This window comes from Pteronotus mesoamericanus, unplaced genomic scaffold, assembly GCF_021234165.1.
Source record: "Pteronotus mesoamericanus isolate MK-2021 breed Mesoamerican mustached bat unplaced genomic scaffold, CSHL_Meso_final scaffold_165, whole genome shotgun sequence".
NCBI classification, from domain to species: domain Eukaryota; kingdom Metazoa; phylum Chordata; class Mammalia; order Chiroptera; family Mormoopidae; genus Pteronotus; species Pteronotus mesoamericanus.
In genome coordinates, this window is record NW_026555307.1 from 1476589 (window position 1) to 1496593 (window position 20005).

At 53.0% G+C, this 20005-nt stretch overlaps 1 protein-coding gene across 1 annotated transcript; it reads left to right on the top strand.

Annotated features, from left to right (window-relative positions):
* Nucleotides 1-1295: 1295 nt before the first annotated feature.
* Nucleotides 1296-4924, top strand: FOXF1 (forkhead box F1). Its single transcript, XM_054588818.1, has 2 exons — nucleotides 1296-2286; nucleotides 3650-4924. The coding sequence occupies exons 1-2, from the start codon at nucleotides 1311-1313 to the stop codon at nucleotides 3808-3810; spliced, it is 1137 nt and encodes a 378-aa protein (XP_054444793.1). The 5' UTR covers nucleotides 1296-1310; the 3' UTR covers nucleotides 3811-4924.
* The last annotated feature ends 15081 nt before the right edge of the window (nucleotides 4925-20005 follow it).

The following is a 20005-nucleotide window of genomic DNA, read 5'->3' on the forward strand; positions in this document are numbered from 1 at the left end:
GCGCACTAGGGAAGCGCCGTGTGCCTGAGTGGAAACGCACAAATGGGATTGAGTTTACACATCTGGATCTAGTCATTGACCCGGTTTGCATGTTCATCAATGCATGCATACGTGTGCATGAGTGACTGAGTGCAGGAGTCCGTGAACGAGCGGGGCCGCTTGATCTGGGAGCCTGAGCGATTTTGGTCCGCGAAGACCAGCCGTCCTCACTCGCTCCCGCTGGGCCCCGCAGCTCCACAGACACAGTGTCAGCGATCCGCCCTGCGCTTTCGTTTTCTGCCTGCGCTCGGCTCCGGCGGCTGCCCGCTCGCTCGCGAGCTGCTGGGCGAGTCCGAAAAGTCCCGGGCGCGGCGCTGTCCTTCCCGGGGCGGGGAGAGTAGGGAGGCGGTCCCTCGCGGGAAAGTACGCCCGCTTGCCGCGAGGATCGTAGCCGAGCCGGCTGTACTCGTGATGGCCACGACCTGGAGGCCGCTGCCGCCGCCGCAATTGCGATTTGCCACTGGTCTGTACGCGTCGGGGGAAAGTCCGAGATCCGGGGTGCGTGTCCCGTCGCGCAGCCCGGTCAAGGAAGGAGGGGGACTGGGCACAGCGGGGCTGAACCGCGGGCGGAGGGCGCATTAACACTTGCTGGCCAGGTTGATGGAGGCGGGGCGGGTTCTGCGGGCAGACTCTGCGCGGTGAGTGTGGCGGCCCTTTAAGCGCCCACCAACGTGGGGGCCGGAGGGGGGCAGGGTGAGGAGGAAACTCCTGGAGGGTCTAACGCCGGCCGGGGAGACGCGGCTGAGAGAAGGTGCAGTGAGAGCAGCCTCTGCTGGAGCCGTAGAGCCGAGCGCTGCGGGTGGCGGGGACCAAGCGCGGCTCCCTGCGGGAGCGCACCGCTGTAGGCCCTGGAGTTGGTACCCCCCCTCCAAAAGGTGGGGGGGCTTTCTCGCGGCCTCCGCCCTTGCTGCCAAGAGCTGCCCTCGGCCTCCGCTCTGTTCCTTCCCTTGTGGGAGGGCGAGAAGGAAAGAGGGAGGAGATAGAGGTGGGGGAGGAGGGAGCTGGAGAAAGAGGGGGGCTCCACGCCAACCGCCGGCCGCTCCAGCAGCTCCTCCGGGAGGACGGACGGGAGGGCGGGGGAGGGCGCGCCGAGGCTCGCTCCCGAGAAGTGGCTGCCGATGACGGCAGAGGCGCAGCCAGCCCCGCGCGCGCAGCCCCCTCCCCCTCGCCCTCTTCCCCCTCCTCCTCCTCTTCCTCCTCCTCCTCCTCCTCCTCCCGGCTCGTCCGCCGCGCAGAGCAGCGGCGGCAGCAGCGGCGGCAGCAGCCACCCGATGTCTTCGGCGCCCGAGAAGCAGCAGCCACCGCACGGCGGCGGCGTTGGCGGCGGCGGGGGAGGCGGCGCGGCCATGGACCCCGCGTCGTCCGGCCCGTCCAAGGCCAAGAAGACGAACGCCGGCATCCGGCGCCCGGAGAAGCCGCCCTACTCGTACATCGCGCTCATCGTCATGGCCATCCAGAGCTCGCCCACCAAGCGCCTGACGCTCAGCGAGATCTACCAGTTCCTGCAGAGCCGCTTCCCCTTCTTCCGCGGCTCCTACCAGGGCTGGAAGAACTCGGTGCGCCACAACCTCTCGCTCAACGAGTGCTTCATCAAACTGCCCAAGGGCCTCGGGCGGCCGGGCAAGGGCCACTACTGGACCATCGACCCGGCCAGCGAGTTCATGTTCGAGGAGGGTTCGTTCCGCCGCCGGCCCCGCGGCTTCCGAAGGAAATGCCAGGCACTCAAGCCCATGTACAGCATGATGAACGGGCTGGGATTCAACCACCTCCCGGACACCTACGGCTTCCAGAGCTCGGCCGGCGGCCTCTCGTGTCCGCCCAACAGCTTGGCGCTGGAGGGAGGCCTGGGCATGATGAATGGCCACTTGCCGGGAAACGTGGACGGCATGGCTTTGCCCAGCCACTCGGTGCCCCACCTGCCCGCCAATGGCGGCCACTCGTACATGGGCAGCTGCGGTGGCGCAGCGGCGGGCGAGTACCCTCACCACGACAGCTCGGTGCCCGCCTCCCCGCTGCTCCCCGCCGCCGGTGGGGTCATGGAGCCTCACGCTGTCTACTCGGGCTCCGCGGCCGCTTGGCCACCCTCGGCCTCCGCAGCACTCAACAGCGGCGCCTCCTACATCAAGCAGCAGCCCCTGTCCCCCTGCAACCCCGCGGCTAACCCCCTGTCCGGCAGTCTCTCCACGCACTCCCTGGACCAGCCCTATCTGCACCAGAACAGCCACAACGCCCCAGCTGAGCTGCAAGGTGAGTGGGGAGTCTGGGCGGTCCTTCTCCCGGGGCAGTCGGACGTCTGTGAGTGCGCTGCGGACCAGGCACCCCAGTTTGCTGGCTGCCATTGGGTGAGAGCCTGCAGCCACTTCTGTGGGGTGCCAACCCCAATACTTGGTGTCTTTCAGCCCCGCCTCTCTCCGTTTGAGGGGGTGTCTGCAGCTTGGGTCCCCGATTTGGGACAACATGTCGTTTCTTTTTTTTCTTTTACAACAGCAGGCTGCTAGCCTTCCGGAGCATGGCTAGGTCCCACCGAAAAGACTCAGACCCAAATATTCTAAGTCACTTCTTGTCCCTTAGGCTTCACATCTCAAGTTCCCAGCTGGCTCACCCTCCCTGGGTGGTCACTCAGAAAACTTCGGGGAGAGTTGCCTCTGCTCCTTGCCTGGGCAGAACGGAAGAGTTAGGCCTGAAGCCGCGTGGGCCTGGTGCGCAGAGGCTCAGGGCCCTGGCCTTTCAGCGAACCAGGCCTGGCCTTAGGAACATGGAGTCGGAAGCGTTAGGTGGTGACACAGGCAGAGAGGGTCTGTGGCCAGGCCCAGAGCAAGGAACAGAGTCGGAGGCCCCACAGACGCTTTGTTTCTCAGGATCCAAGTTTTCAGGTCCCCGGTTATCCTCTCCCCAACCCTCGGAAAGGAGATGCAGAACAGTCTTCCCTCCTGAGCTCTCGCATCTCAGCACCCACCAGCAGCCTCATGGGTTTAGTTCTGGAAAGAGCAAGGAGCGAGCTTAGCAGGGGCCTCTCAGGGGTCAGCTGTCAGCCGCCTGCGGGAGACAGGAGCTGGGCCGGCTGGCTTGAAAGGCCGCTTCTCGGCGGGGGTCTGGGGTTGCCCTGCTTGGTCAGCTCCAAACTCTTGGGCTCTCACTGTCCTGGGGGGGCCCAGTTCTCCAAGGGGCACTTCTCTGCTCCCAGGCCTGCCTCTCCCTGCACGGAGGCCTTCGCAGCCTTTGGGGTTGGGATGTGGCTGCCCCCAGGCCAGGCCTCGGGCTGCCCAGGAGGTGGAGGCTGCCAGGGCCCTCCTGGGTGTCTGAAGACACATCTTGGTCCCCGCCCCCACCCCTTCCTCTTCGGCCCCCGGAAGCCCCTGGCTTGGGCTCGGTGTCCAAGGGGGCAGAGGCCCAGGTGGTGGTGGTTCCGGGGAGCAGGACGGTGGCCGATATCAGGGATCTACCTCCCCCAGGGCGCACAGCCCAGGGTGTGACTGAGAGGAGAGCCGGGAACTTGGGGGCCTGGGCGCTGGCGCAGAGAATGGGGAAGATAGGGCCCTGTGCCCCAGGGCAGTGGGCATCACTGCTTCTCCACCTTGAACTCTATCTAGTCCCTGTCACTCCCTCGCAGGCATCCCTCGGTATCACTCCCAGTCGCCCAGTATGTGTGACCGAAAGGAGTTTGTCTTCTCTTTCAACACCATGGCGTCCTCCTCCATGCACTCCGCCGGCGGTGGCTCCTACTACCACCAGCAGGTCACCTACCAAGACATCAAGCCCTGTGTGATGTGAGCTGAGCCGGAAGCCCGCGGGCCCTCTGGGCACGGGCCGCCCGCACAGGGACCTGGGAACCCATCGCCAGAAACTGCTTTATTCTCGAGGTATAACCGTCGGCAGAAGAAAAGGGTTTGACCCCTCCCCAATCGGATTATTTGAAAAGGAATTCCCAGGGCAAAGACACTGACGCAGTGGTCGGCACCTCCTCCCCTCTTCCCTCAAAATTTTTAAAAAATGGTGGCGGTAGGGCCTGATCTGACTGCAGCTGTTGGTAAATAATAAACATCTATTTTTGATCCGATTGAAACCGGCTGAGAAGGTGCTGTGTTGCGGGAAAACCCTCAACATCTAAACAAAAATTCTGCTGAGGTCTCTCCCCACCCATCCCCTCCAGTGGAAAAAAGTGGAGGGGGGAGATATTTTAGAAGAAAGGCAAACATGTGAGACCATCATTATCAAATACTTTTATTTTTTGGTTGAGTATTTATCTTTTTATTTTTAACTTTTTTTTTTGGAAAGAATGTCTTGGAATGCGCAAGTCTCTTTTTAGAGCCGTCTTTTGCAGGGAAGGAGGGCAAAAACTCATGTTCTCCCTCCCCACCTCAGAAGTCCTGCATCAACCACAGGTGGATCTTTGTGCGGACAACTTGCATTTCTGAAGCCACTGTTCGTCTTTAAAAAGAAACAAATGGAGTCCAGAAGCGGGAGGCGCTCCGGGCCTCTGCCATCCCCCTCCGCCTTCCTCTTCCTTCTCTTCAGTCTTTTTGGTTTTGTTTTGAATTATACTTGGACTTTTTTGGTGGGTGTTTCTCTCACGAGACCCGGCTGTCTCCCGACCTCTACTGTAAACTTTCTGGTGCGAGAGCGAGGCGAACACAGCGCGAGCGGACGGGGATGGCCCGGCTAGCGCGCCAATTCAGGATTGCGGCGACGCGGAAAGGTTAAGGCACTTTTTAAAACTATAGCAAGGCTCATCCTGTTATTTATTCTTTCTTTCCCTAGTAATCGAAACACCGCATAGGCTCCTCCGTTTATCAGTATTAATGGTGTAACTTTGTTGGCAATATTTGCCGCGTAGAATTTTTTTAGATATCCATTGTAAATTTGAAACAAAGTCCGATTTGTGTAAAAACAAATTCCCATATGTTTTATATAAATATATATATAAAATGAAGGACTACCCCCTTTTTTCTAGTATTTTGGCTGCTGGGGTGCAGCGTTTGTGACACGTATTTTAAATTTCCTTCTGCACTGTATAAAATGACAATTTGAGGATGTTTTGCCTTTTGTGTATTTTTTTCCTAAAAAAAGAACAAAAATAAAAATGTATAACATTTGTACATGGCCTTTAACATTGTATCAACTAGAAATAAAATCGCATGAGTATTTTATTGGGATTGTAGAATATCTTACAAACTCCAAAAATATAGACAAAAATCGACTTGAGATAGCTAGACTTTTTTTTTTGTATTTAAAATAAGGGTGAGTCTGAATACTTTTTTCTTTTCCATTTTCTTTCTTTTTTTTCACTCTTCATTTTACATTGGAGTGAAATCTGGACATGAGTAACTATTTTTCTTGGCTTCTGTTTTAAAGAAGAGCCTTCTGCTCCTCTAAATGTCATTGTTCTTTTTAAAGAAATAATCAAACATTTAAAGAAAAGCAATAGTCCTCCTCCTCCCAGGGAAGACCATATATTTGTAAAAAAAAAATATAGAAATATATATAAATTATATTTTTACTTTTTACTGCACTCTAAGATCACGGAGAGTTTTACTTTGAGTTTCAGACTTGACCGTTCCAATATTTCAGCGGTTATAATGACAAAATAACTCTATAAGGTTGTTTTTGGTAGAGTTTCCGTGTGTGTGTTTGTGTTTGTGTCTGTGTGTGTGCCCTATACTTGTTTTTCCAAAATCAAGGAACAAGTAAAATTTGTGCAAAAAAAAATAAGTGTCTTTGGCGGGAGAGCAAGGTGATAGACATGTTTTCAATCCTGGAACATTTCCCCCTAAATCCTTAGGGGCAAAAAGACATTTTTAAAAGCTCTTGTCTCCTGCTGATCACCCTCTTTCTATTCCCATTCCCGCTATTTGGGAAAACAAACACAATAAAGTCGCATTGTTGGTGCGGCCGTTCAAGACCCACCACAGTTTCTCTGAACCTGGTTCTTTTCAAATTTGACATTTTGGACGTGAGGGTAATTTCTCCGGTGCTCTGTTACATCAAAATTATCAATAAACTCTCCCGGGCAATTAATGTCCCAACCTAACAGCTGTCTATAAAACCGAGATAAAGGGGACAGGAAAAGACCGGTGACTCCATGTCCCTCGGGGTCTCAGGCGGGCCAAAGCGTCGGGCCGGGGTCTCCTGGGCGAAGCCCGCTGCCGCCTGCACGCGTCTGGCTTTGCGCTCCAAGAGTAGGTTCGCAGCGGATAGAGAAAGCACTGTCTCAGGCGAGACCACCTCTCCACATTCCTGCCTTCCCACCGGTGCCCAGGAAAACAGGGCCAGAGAAAAGCCCCCCAGGCCTCCAGCGCGGGAACAGCGCGCTTTCACCCAGGCAACCTCTGCAGGCAGCAGCGAGCCTCCTCCTCCCTCCATCGGAGACTGAGCCCCAATTAGGTCGGAGGCCCGGGGAAGTGGGGCTGATTAGGAGAAATCCAATGCCAGCCCAGCCGGCGCGCTCCCCGGTCTCCTGCAGCGTCTCCAGCCCCCTCGCCCACTCGCTTGGACCCTTGGCGCGCCAGAGGCCTAGGTGCGTCCCGGTTGTGCGTGGCTTTGGCGCCGCTTCTGTGTCGGAGACTAGGGCGGCAGCGAACCGTGGCTTCCTGTTCATCTGGTGGCGCCTGCCTTTCAGCGGATCTCCCAGGGCGCCCAAGTCCAGGGTGCAGGGAAACAGGCCCGGGGAGCCCTGGGATGGGCCTGGCTGCTGTCTCTGAGCTTGACCTGGGACCTGGGCATAACAGAAAGCTCCAGCCCTTCCCGAGAGAAGAGCTCGGCTCCAGGCAAACCTGAAAGGGCCACGTTCCGTAGGCAAAATTGCCTCCACACCCACGTCCGAGATTTCACACCGCCACTGCTGCCCCTGTTGCACGGAGACCGAACTCGCTGAGGTTGTGTCTTCCCTAAGGCCTGTTTTGGCCCGGGCTTACGCCAGAGGCCTCAGGGCGAAGTTTCCACAGCAGTGCGCGGCGATAAAAGCATGCCCGACAAAAGTTGCAAGCTTAACATGTAAAGGCCCTTTTGAGTCTGGTGCAAAATCACTGGCCTTGCGTGCATAAACGGGAATCATTCTAGCATAGGGACATCTTCAACATATATATTTAAAATCTCTGCGCTACCTTCTAGGAGGTTCGTCTTGGGACAATGCAGTCCATTACATGGGCTAAGTGTATGTATTTCCCCTTCCCAATAATAAAAGGCCCCAGAGGCGGGGAAGTGGCAAGGATGCATGCGACAGCATTCTGTTCATGGAACACAAATCCCGCAGATGCCGTGGTTCTCCGTGTGGAGCTGTTGCCGTGGGCACACCTGAGCCTTAGCAGCTCTCCCATTGCACCCCCTGGCAGCAGAAGCGCCAAGGTGCGGCCTCCCGGCTCCCCAGCCCTAGGCGGGCAGGAACTGCAGCCCGGGCGGCCTGCCACCGCCGGCAGCTCGCTCCCAGGGCCCACGTCGGGCGGAAGCTTGGGCGGCTGGAAGGCGCTGAGGGTGAGCCCTTTTGATGGGAAAGCGCCTGGTCCACAGAGATCTGCTGAGTCCCACTGTTTTCTTTTCCCCGAGGGGGGGGAGGGCTGGGATGGGAAGGCAGGGCTGTCGCACCAGCGCCTGGCTCCCGGCATGCGAGCCCCCCATTAGCAGGCAGCTCTCCCAAGACAGTGAAAATATGGAGCTAGAGTCTCCTCTCGGCTTTGCCACCCCCTACTCACCATCAGCAAAGTCACCTCTGAGCCTGTTTTCTCATCTCTAATGATATTGTCCTCGAGGACCTTCAGGGGTGGTGGCACCAACAGAAGTGGCCATGTGACCCACATATGTCTCACCCTCCTCCCCCAGAGGTCTGGTGGTGTGTAGGTGTGAGGAGGTAGGGTGCGCGGCTTACCGGGTGCCAGAATCCACATTTTACAAGGCCTTCTGCTCAGGGACTTTGGAACAGCACCCAGATGGGGAACCACTGAACTCCCCATCTTCTGGTAAGACCCACTGGGATGCTCCCTCCTTTCCCAGGGAGGGGGGTGACATCTGTAAGGCTCAAGAGATGGAATTTTGACAGTGGGGTTGGGTTTGGGGCTCCAGCATGGACTCACCCCCAGGATCTCCTGACCTCCAGGTCAGAAGCTCCCTGGGCCCCTTGGGGCTTCACTTCTGATGGCGGTTCTCTGAGTGCAGCCCTGAAACCACCCTCATCAGAAAGGCCTGGGTGGTCTGCTCAAACTGCAGACTTTGGGGGAGTGGGACAGGGCACGGAGAGCCACTGGATTAGCATCTCTGGAGGGGGAACCCCAGAATCCGCAGTCTTTACAGACTCCCAAGCGGTCCTGGTGAGTGCTAAAGCTTAAAGCCTCTCCTCCATCACCAGGGAAGGCAGCTCAGTGCTCAGCGTGGCCTCTGCTGCCCCCTCCCGCCCAGCAGCCCAGGGCAGCTTGCGAGTCTGAAAAGGAGCTGATTGAGGGAAGGTGGAGCCCAGCAAGCAGACACACATGCAGCTAATGTTTGCCTGGGCAGGGTGTAGGGCCGGGAGTCCTTGGTGGGCCCTTTTCACACACGCGTGCCCAGTTGTCTCAGCAGTCCTCAGATAGGTCTTAGCACTGCTCTCGCTGGCCCAGTGCAGACAGGAGGCTTGGACAGGCGCGGGTACTTGCTCTAGACACTGCTGGTAAGAGGCAAAATTTAAACTCAGACCCAGCCCTTTCTGACTCCAAAGCCCATGGTCCTGACCATTTGTGTTACAGGGATCCCGGACACCCCTTATCCTCTAGCTGCGCGGTCTATTGAGCAAGAGGGAAGTTGAAGTGCGGTCCACAAACCGGCCCCTGCTGGTTGCCAGCTTCCACTGGGGGTATGGCAGGGGACAGGGACCACACAGGGTCTGGGGTCTCTAAACACAGTGCCTCTCACCCCCCTCCTTGCTGCCGTCAAGCTGTGTGTTGTGGGGAAGATCCCTGCAGATGGGGTGAGGAGACTGGCACAGCAGCCCCAGCTCAGACGCCTGCCATTCACCTTCTCTCTAGGACAATGGACTTAGCTTTCGCGGATTTCCACCATGGCCCCTTGTGAGAGCACTCTTGACTTCCTCGGGCCCTCTTAGTGAAACAAAACCAACCAACCAACCAAACAAACAAAACCCCTCAAAAGTTGAAGCTGTTAGTGAGAGAGGCGGGCTGGGGTTGCATGTGCGTCCATGCTTCCCTGCTCTGCTTCTGGGACCTCCTGGACATCAACACCTCAGGGCTCTGGGCTGTTTTAAGGAAAACGGCGTTTGTTCGGCATTTCCTACAGGCACACCCTGGGGCAGAGCTCTGCTGGACGCACAGTGTGGCCAAGAGCCTGGACAGTCAGGGAAGAGGCCATGTCCATTCACATTGGGACACTGACTTACTGTAGGACTGAGACAAATTATGAGCCTTTAACGATTATATGCTTTGGTGATGGGCGGGGAAAAAAGAACAACTGATGTTTGTACGTATAAAATATTACTGGCATGAAAGAACAGAAAAACAGAAAAAACCACCTCAGATTCACACATTCAAGAGGCAATGAGCACCTACAATGTGTCTGCCATTGAGTTAGACTACATATGGTGGCTGACACACCTTGTCATCATGGGTGGACAGAGCAGTGTCCTGTGTCCTGTACTTTCCAGCACCAGGATACTGGGCTGAGGGTGGGGTTCATGTCCGCGTCCTGAAGAGATGATGTCACCAAGGTCAAAGCAGCCAGAGCCAAAGCAGAAAGACCCCGGGGTGAGCATGGTCACCAAGGTGCCCCCTCCAACTCTTACAGTGTAGGCTGGGGACGTGGACAAGAGCGAGCCCCTCCAGAGTGGGCAAAGTCGATGGGGCCGGGTGTAGGCCACACCCACGGCTTATTTTCTACAAGGCTTTGCGTCAGCAGGATGGCAGTGCAGGGAGAAATGCTGCTGGTGGGCAGCGGCCTGGGGAGAAACAGTGTAGACAAGCCTCTCTGAGCACCGTATTAAGCTAGTGACATCACACCAGCAAGGAGGCATGGACCACACAGCCTACTGTGTGTGTGTCCAGGGTTTACGGCCACAGGCAGCAGGCTGAGTTCTCAGATGTCCCCAGGAAATGATAAAAACGTTTGTGTTTGGAGATTTCCCCCTAAAGCAAGGCACAGATCAGCGCGCCGTGTTTGCCCGGTCACAGCTTGTAAAGCAGGGCAGGCTGAGCCATCTCTGTCCAAAAGGTCAGAGGCTTGCTGAGATGGTGTCAGATGTGGCCAGTGAGGACACGAGGGCAGTGGGTCTCAGTTAACTCTCCAGGGGGCTTTCCTGTTTGCCCTCCGGAAGGAGAGAGCTCAGGGTCAGGGAGACTCCTAGTGAGAAGAGAGGCACCTGACCCTCCCCAGGCAGTTCTCCCGCTGTTTCTCTATGAGGCAGCAGCGCCACCTGCTGTCTGCCTCGCCGTTTGCGTTGAGACAACAACAGAAACTTAATAAAAATAAACCCTGGAAGGAAAATGGATTTCACCGGAGCTTGGAGAGCAAACCATGCGCACAGATGAACCTGATTTTGGTGTTTCGGGCCCTTTGACCTTTGTTAAGGGGTAGCTGCCTTTTTCGGGGAGAAGTTCAAACTAAATTAATCTTTTCCTAATTACACAAATGATAGGGCTTATTTAAAATAAAATAAATAAACCTTAGAAAAGCTAAAAGAAAGCAAACATCTTCCCCCACCTCAAGACACCTGTACGAGTCCCAGAAGAAGCAGATAACAAACGCAGTGGTTGAAAGTGTGGAGTCAGAGGGCCTGAGTTCGAGTCCTGACTCCACTTCTTCCTAACTTTATGAGCTTGGGCAGGTGCTTCTCCTCCCCCTGCCTCAGCTTCCCCATCTGTAAAGTGGGAATAATGGTAGTTTAAGCATCGTGGTGAGGCTCAAATGAATTAAAGCCTATGAAGGGCTTACAGGAGCAACTGAAGCACAGAGAGGCTAAGGAAGCACTTTGCCCAAAGACACACAGCTTGTACACATCAGAGCTGAACTTACTGCAAACCCTGGTATGCGCTGCTTCAACACCACATTCCTCAATCGTAAGTCATCTCCCTGGTGTTCCCCACAAGCTACTGTGGCTTCCAATTACCCCCAAGGCCCTGTTGGTGGTCAAGAGATATCCAGAGGACAGGCTTCTCGCTTGCTGGCAGGGAGAGACCCTGGCGCTAAGACCAACTCTGCTGTGTCACCTTAGCAAGTCATTTAACCTCTCTGGGCCACATCTTTCTCACCAGAAAAATGTAATAGTACCTGCTTCATGGGGCTATTCCAAGGGTTATGTGAGTTAATCCACCCTCCCTTTGAGGCAAGAAAGGATGTTTAGTTTGCTCACAACTCAGCACTTCAGGGCCTGAGTTTATTGCTTCCAAACCATCCAAAGTGCAAAATGTCCACATTACATGGTCACATGTCAGCTCCCATTTTAACCTTTGTGATTTATGGACTTTGAAAATAAAGGGGTCCATTCACAGGGAGAATTCCTGCCCCGTTACAGGAACCGGGGTGCGGGGTCCACTATTTAGAAGTCTCTGCTGGTTTGAAAACTTGCCCAGGCGGTCTCAGGTGAAAACCCAGGATGAAGACAAGCACTAGCAAAGCGATGGGGACTCGTTGGGGTTGGGGGGAGCAGAGTGTGGGATGCAGGACCAGCGGGGCCCTGCCACAGCCCCGGGAGCAGGCAGCCACAACTCAGTGCCTCAGTTTCCTCAGATACTGATGAGGCAAGGCTGGCCCAATGCCCTTCACACAGTGGGATTCCCACAGGGGTAGCTACGTAGAGATGCACAAATCAGAACTGAAGGGAGCTGGACAGACGAAACCCAGAGTGGACAAAACCTGCCGCCCACTCCAGGAGACTCTCCCGCAGGCTTCTGCACTGAGCAGACCTGGCCTTCAAAGGAACCCCTGCATTGTGCATGCCGTGGGCCCTGGGGAACCACCCCACTGCTGCGTTCCTCTTTGAGAAGGTGCCCCTGGCTTATCTGCCTCCTTCTTCCCTGGGTGGCGAAGTGAAGACAATCCGCTGTGGAGGAAGACACACGGATAACTCTGGCTTAGTCTATGATCTGCTACAATGTGAATCTTGGCTTCACTACTGACTAGCAGGGGGCACTGTGGGCAAGTCGCTTTCTCTCTCTGTACCTAAGTTATGTCCATGAAGTAGGGAGGTCCCTCAAAAGTGATTGTAAGGACTAACTGAAGTTACGTGCTGGTGTTTCTGTATATATAACTTATATTTATATATTATGATATCTTCAATAAAGTACATTTATATATCAATGCATCATATGATCTACATATGTATTTCTTTGTCTATAATATAAATGAAAGTATGCAACTTATTATTAATGAGGAACAGATCGTCTTCCAATCTTAAAGCAGCAAAGATAGTTCATGTCATCCTGACTGCAGTGTGGGCGGGGCTCAGCGGCAGCAGCCGGCCTCTGCCCCAGCGCTGAGACAGCTCAGCTGGGCTGCAGGATCCTCTTCCCCAATGCGCACCTGCATGGCCAGCGTGCACCCACACGGCCGGCGAGGTGCTGCTGGCCGGCAGTTCCCCTCCATGTGGGTCTCGCCACAGCAGCTTGGGCTTCCTCGCAGCATGGTGGCTGTAGTTCAAGAGTGTCTCTTGAAGACAAAATAGAAGCTGACCCCTTTTTAGGCTCCTCATGCAAGGTCACAGTGTCACTTCTGCTGCAGCCTGTTAGCCAGGCTGTCCCAGAGCTCAGATTCAAGGAGAGGGGGCATTGGCCCCTTCTCTAGAGGAAAAGAATGCAAAAGAACACAGGGGCCAGCATTGACTACTCCTACAGCATTTAGAACAGCTCAATACATTTGAGCTATGGTTATAGGGAGGGAAGTATCAGCAGGTGGCAGAAGCCAGTCCAGCTGAGGATGCCATCCCCTCCCCCAGCTGCAGGGGAAATGGGGCAGGGCATTCATGCAGGCAGCGCCCGGGAAAGGATGCTGTCCGGAAGCGATCACACGTTCACCGACCCACCAATCTCTTCCTCCAGCTTGTATGCACGGGGTTCGTGTGAGACTTATTTTGAAGAAAGGTGACCCAGGAACTCCAGCCCCCAAAGAAAAAATATTTTAAAAATGAGTGGAGTCCATGGTCCTTAAGTGTTAGTGGTATCTGTTCTATTTGGAATGTTGGTCAGATTAGATCCAGACAAAGGGGAAGTGAGTTCAGCAACTCCCATTTTGTTATTTGTGCTGGGAGAAGCAGGCGCGCAAATCAAAATAAAAATCTTGAGCCCTGACAGTGTGGCTCAGTTGACTGGAGCATCGTCCTGTAGACCAAAACATCTGCGGGTTCAACCCCCAATCAGGGAGCCTATGGAAGGCAACTGATTGATATTTCTCTTTCACATCCATGTTTCTCTCTCTCTCTCTCTCTCTCTCTCTCTTTCTCTCTCTCTCTTTTTCTCTCTTTCTCTCTCTCTCTCCCTCACTCTCCCCCTCTGTCTCAAAAAATCAATCAATATATCCTTGGGTGAGGATTAAAAAAACATGTAAGAAATTTTGAAGAGTTATCCATAAACCAGGTGTTTCCTGGGGGCCTATGGGGAGGGCAGGTGACAAGGTGTGGTAATGATCCCAGTGAGATTAGAAGAGGTGAAGGGAAGGAATCGTCATTTTGCTCCTTTGACAAAAAAGCTTCATTATCTCATGGTGAATAAGACCATATGTCATGGTGAATAAGGCGCCGGCACACTGGAAGGCCAAGGGTCCGTGGGGCAAGCGGCAGCGTCGCAGGGACGCCCGCTGAGCTCTGCTGCGGGTGCGGACCGGGAGGCGCGCTCACACTGCTTACCATCCCCACACCTGGCTGTTCCTCTTCTTGAATGTCCCTTTCTGACACTTTATTCCTCTCTCCAACCTCTTTGCCAAATGTAAGCTCTTTTGTGACTTTAACTGCACTGGCCCTTTTCCTGGGTAGCTTTGTTCCCAGCCTCTCAATTGCCATCTTGTGTCAGCACCAGCTTCTCTCACTTACGTGGTGTCTAGGGGCGGTACATGCAGGTCGCTGGATGAGGACGAGGGAGGGCAAATGATACCCAAAGGGCAAGGGGGGCAGATCCGCAGAGTGGCAGGCAGTCCCTCTGCCCTGGAAAGGTGTGCTGGGAGGACAGACTCTGCTCAGTGGCTTAGGGGCTGCTGCCTGGGTTGGGGAGGTTGGGGGTAAACAGCGCTCTCCTTGCCCGGCTGTGGGCGGAGAAAGTGTGGAAGGGAAGCAACATGGCTCCTGGGGGCAGGGACCAGGGTCCCAATGCCAGCTTTCCGCCTGACTGCGTTTGGAACCTTGAACAAGTCCCTTAAGCCTTTGAGGACAGCTTTGCTTGTAGCAGTTCACACAGGTAAGGAATTCTTACAAGGCTGAGCTGGGACCCACTGGATCACGCAGCCCTGGCCTCAGGGAGCCTTCAGCCTGGGGGTGGGGCCAGGGTGGGGGAGAAGACGGGCACAGAAGCAGGACTGGCTTTGCAGCAATCCTCTCTTGGGCTCAGCTCCGCTCTGCCAGAACTGGCGGTGGGACGAGGTCGGGGGAATCACTTCTTCCTGCTTGGCCTCAGTCTTCTCCTCTGCCAAAGTGGGGAGCGTTGTTTCCTGCTTCACAGGGCAGAGGCAGTGGGTGCTGGGCCTGGCCCACAAGGGCATGTGATGCGCGTGCTTGTCCACACTGGGAGCCAGGCTCCAAGAACCAGGGCGGACACACTAACCTGTGTGCATCAGTGCAATCGCAAGCACTGCCCTGCACTCCAGAGATGGGTGTGAGAAGTGGGAGACAGCCCTGGCTGGCGGGGCTCCATGGGCTGCGCCTCGTTCTGCAAAGTGAGAGGTCACTGGTTCAATTCCCAGTTGGGGCACGTCTCTGGGTTGTGGGTTTGGTCCCTGGTTGGGGTGCGTGTGAAGCACAACTGATCGCCGTTTCCTTCTCATGCTGTTGTTTCTCTCCCTCTTTCTCCCTCCCTTAGCCCACTCTTAAAAAAAAACACAAAAAACAAAAAAATTTTTTTAGAGAATATTTATCCCAGCTAACATTCCAGAAATGATTTCAGTAATGCTAGATAAAATCATCAACGTGTAGTGACAAACAGACAAGGACACAGAAGTCACAATGCTTCTTTAAGGTGGTGAGTTTACTTTTTTTCCTGATATTTTCTAAACATTCTACAATACTTATTTTTAAGAGTTCCTTTGCACCTATTTTAATCACTTTGCAGCAAGGAGGGACTCCTATGCAAGTATTCTTTTCCACAAAGGGCAGAACTAGGTCAATCCAATACTTTGATAGAAGAATGAGAGGTTTAGAGGTGCTTTTTCTAACCGACCACTGCTCTCGGCCTTACTGAGAAGACAGTTATGAACCACTTACGTCATTCAGGTGACTCCATGTACAGAACAGGAACCATCTAGGAAAACACCTTGCAGATGCCAACACAGAGCCCTGGCACTTGAGTGCCTGTGACCCAGCCCTGCTGCTCTGCCAGGCGGTGCTGAAGCAACGGCAAAAAGATGCCTGTGTTGTGCGTCCCACCCATGTTCTTGGGCGGGGCGATGGCATTTACGGGAAAGCTGTGGAAGGACAGGACAGTGGGAGAGACTGGACACCATGGAGTTTACATTTCCTCCTGAGGATGACAATTCTTTTCCAGATGTTAAAGCTGAGTGGTCCTATCAACCTCCCTTCCCCTTCATAGAAGTAGGACATGAATTGGCTGCCTGCTCCCAAACTCCACAGAGAGGCAAAGAAGCTTCCACGCTGATGGCTTTATCAACCCCAGTTAGGGGGCAGCTGGATTTGCTGGCCATATTTTTAAATATAGCTAAGGTTTGTTATCTTAGGCAGCATTGAAGAGGATACTAAATAAGTACATGAAATGCACTGGTCAATTTTCCTACTTGGCGAATATTCTTCAGATAGTTCATCTTGGGGTCATTTGGATTCTACACCCATCAAAATCTGACATTTTGAGGGGGAACAGAGGAATAAAGTCCTTCTTAAATTCAGGGTCTTGCTTATGTAGCCCTTCCCTACCCCAATGTTATAAAACATTTCCTTGTATAAACTCAACTTCTTTTGTATTTCTTTTTATGTCTATTGAACTAGCCTGGTATTTATTTTTATGAGTGATACGAAAACCAAATTGCTCTAATCATCCTTCAAAACAACAGCCAGTAGCTGTCTTTCCATTTCTTAAGGAGAAAATCCTCCCCGCCCCTTTGAGATTACTCTTATATTCTGGAATCCCACGTGCTGCAAAGCCTTCTATTATGTTCCCTCGACGTGCTGATTGGCCAGCACCACACTGCTTTAAGGCCTGCACTTCGGAGTGGGCTTGGACATCCGGAAGGCAAATCCCTCCTCCTTGCTCTTGACTCCTCCTGAGCATTTATCATCCATGTCATCAAGTTCCATGAAAACATCCTTTGGGATTTTGATTGTCATGTATAGAATATCTTAATATAGGGAGAAATATAATATTGAACCTTTTCATCTAGCACCACAGGATGTCTTCTCATTCAGATTGTTCATCTTTTGGGGGGAACTTTTTAATTTTAGCACATGAGCTCTGGGCTGTCAGGTGTATTCCCAACTTATTAAGTTTTTGTTGCTATTGCATTAAAAACAAAGTTTTCAATGAGTTACTGATACTGAACTGGAGGGTCACTGGTCTGAATGCCCCCCTTGTTTTGGATTTTGAGGACTTTTCAATATGAAGTCAAATCGTCTTTAGCTGAAGAAAGCTTGGTTTACTTTCCCCGATGTTTCATATTTTTCATCTCTATCTCCTCCGCACTGGTTCCAGGAACGATCACGTGGCTTAATCTTCCAAATAATTGCATCTGTGTCTATTCTGCCTTCAGAGTGACTATGTCAGTTTATTTCATGGTGTTTTTAATTTCTAAGAATTGCTTTTTCCTCACCAGGTTCTTCTGTTTTTAATGGATATCATGGCTTTCTAATCACCTCCCGACTCCTGTATTGACATTTCCACAAGGGTTCGATGCTGTTTCGAGATGCCGGTTTCCCTCAGTGACTGGAGACACCTTATTGTCCACCCGTATCTGCAGATGAGGGCCCAGCATACGGTGCTGGTGTAGTTCCTGTCTGCAGGCAGGAACCCTGCTATGGGACTGTCACACACACACCGGAATAGCAGCCCGTGCCCTACCCCGCCTGCTGCAGCCGAGGGGAGCCCCTCTATGTTCAGAAGTTGGTGGCGCCCTGCCTTCCACGCACCAGCTGCGGTTTGCTGGCTCTTCCCCAGCTCTCTCCCCTCCCTGCTGGCTTTCTTCTCTCCTCCACACCGCACCTTCCAATATAAATGTCAATGTGAAAATCACACATCGTTATTTTTTTAAAAAATATCTTTACCTATTCTGTGCACCTCTTTTCATTTATGCCTACTTGCAGCAAGCTCTTTTGAGTACAGTGATCTGGCCCACAGGGCTTTTAATTTTAGAGCTCAGGGTTTCCTGCGTACTTTGAGGTCAGAGCAGAAAAGGTAAAATGCTGGCACAAAGTTTTTTCATAGAAAAATGGAAAGTGTTTTCTCAAATTTTTCAGAAGTACAGAGCAGATGTTGCCTGAAATTTACCTGTTTGCTAGGTAAATCTTTTTCATAAACACTCTTTCTTCTCATCTTGTGTATCAGATCCTTTTACTTTGAGGTGCTCTTTAAAAGGCCCCATGTTGCTCTGTTTTCTCTTCACGCAACTGTATTCGGATTGTGTTTCCTACACACTGGCCAAGTGGGCTCTCCTTGGGCGCAGCACTTTCGCTTGGGTGCCGTCCCAGACTTCCTCTCAGGCCTCCACTGGAGGGACTGCTTTCAGTCCAATCATCTGTCACCTGAGGGCTGGAAGGAGCTGGCCATGTCTTAGCAGGCAAAGAAACGTGGGTGACGTATGCCTTCTTCTGCCTTGGGTAAACTCCCCCTGGAGCAGACATGGCTGCTTCGTATCTTCCTCAACATGCTGTCCAGCAAGCTCAGTGCTGCAGTCAGTCCTGCCCAGGATCAGCAACCGTGACAACTTCTGTCACCGAGGAAACAGCCATCACCATGATCACTGACAGTCATGAGGCCCAGACCGGCTTCTGATGCCGCCTCAGACCCTTGCTGTCGATGCAAGGGCTTTAGACAGGGCCTCTGGGTCCGTCCTGGGCTCCGCCCCACCCGGAGCTGCTCTTCCCCAGGAGGCGATCAGCAGGGCCTCCGGGCGGCTGGGCCGCACAGCCCTCCGCAGAGAACACTCCATTCACGGGCATTGCGACATGCAGGCTGCACATTTTTGATTAATTACGTCATCTAACCTTCACAGGTCTTGAGAGTTACTGTTCCTATGACCATTTGAGTTTGGAGATAAGTAACTGCGGGGCACACTGTACCGAATACTGGCAGAACTAATGTCCCTAGCAAATCTGTCTGTTTCTAAAGCTCACGTTGCTAATGTTGTTTTAAAACCGCGCAGAAGACTGAAAATAAAAGGGCAATGTTAATCAAGGCTGCTTAAATGATGGGGCAATGAGTGATACCCTTTAATACCCCTGATATTGCACAATTTCCACAATGGCTGTTTACTTGTACACACAGAAAAAAAAAATCTAAGTGATGGTGACCGGCAAAGCTCAAAGAAACACAATGTCATAACGGGTCAGGCCTTAGAAATCAACGCACTTGACCCTTTTGTTTTAGAGATGAAGAAGCTAAAACCTGGATACGCTCAGGACTTGCCCACAGCATGGGAACCGCGAGCAAAGACCTCAGTGGAACCTGTGCTTCTGGGCTCCCAGAGCCCAGCGTCCATTGTTCTTTGAAAAAAACCTCACAACGTAGTTGCAGGTTTGGCACGAGTCAAACCCCCTGGCAAAGCTCACCGCCACTTCGGAAAATACAGGATAGGACCCACAAATCAAGACAGTGCCACTTCAAAGGTGTCTCTATTCCTCAGCACCCTGTCCAGTGGTCGTTCTCCACTATTTTACCTTATTATCATTATGTAAATTATAAATTATGATCCTGACAAGTACTCAAGAGTCTTGGGAACAAAAAGCCGGGTCTCTAAGCCCCTGTCCTGTAATTGGAGTGCTCTTCCTGGCAGCTCTGAGAGAGGCTGCCCCAGCCCGCCTGACGGCGGGCGGAGGACTGAAGGTGGGTGCAGGCTGCTACATTTGGGGTGCTTCAATTTCAGGCACGGGAACTTTAGTTTTCCTTATACTCATTTTCCACAAATATAAAAATGATAGTCAATATATCAACAAATCTCGATTATTCTGGCTGCCAGTGACAAAAAAAAAACCAAAACACCCAAGCAGCCCAGCTTAACCAAGAGGGATCATTCCTGACGTGTGTAACTCAGCAGCCTGAGGCGGTTGGTGTCAGGCCCGACTGGACACAGGGCCACGGGCGGTATGATCAGGAGCCCATCTCCCCGCTCTTGCCTGCATTGGCTCCATTCACGTGTTACACTTTTCCTGAGCTGCCTTGTACCTGCCAGGAGCCGTTCCCGCAGCTGGGGTACAGCGGGGAGTGAGGAGGCCAGGCAGAGAAACATTTCCTGTTCCCCTGGAATGCTGTTCTAACGGTGGCAACTCAGCAATAAAAACGTCAACAAAAACTAAATAAGAACATGCCAAATAGAGGACGTATTCTGGACAAGAAGAAAAACTAAATCAAGAGAGAACAGACTGAGGAGTTAAGATGATCGGGTTGCTGCTCTGGATTGGGTGGTTGCAGTCGGCCTCTGAACCCGCCGGCCGTGCAGGGGAGGGTGGGCGGGTCAGACCAAGGGGGAGGGAGCCCAGAGGCCTCAAGGCAAGGGTGGTTCTGGTCCACTTCAGGATGTTTCTTCACCCTCATTTATTCATGACAACTTGGAAAAGGGGTCTTCATTTAATGAGCAAATCTAAGTACAGTGAAAATGAATAAACAGAAACCTCTTTTGAAAGTGGAGCCCAGAGACTAGA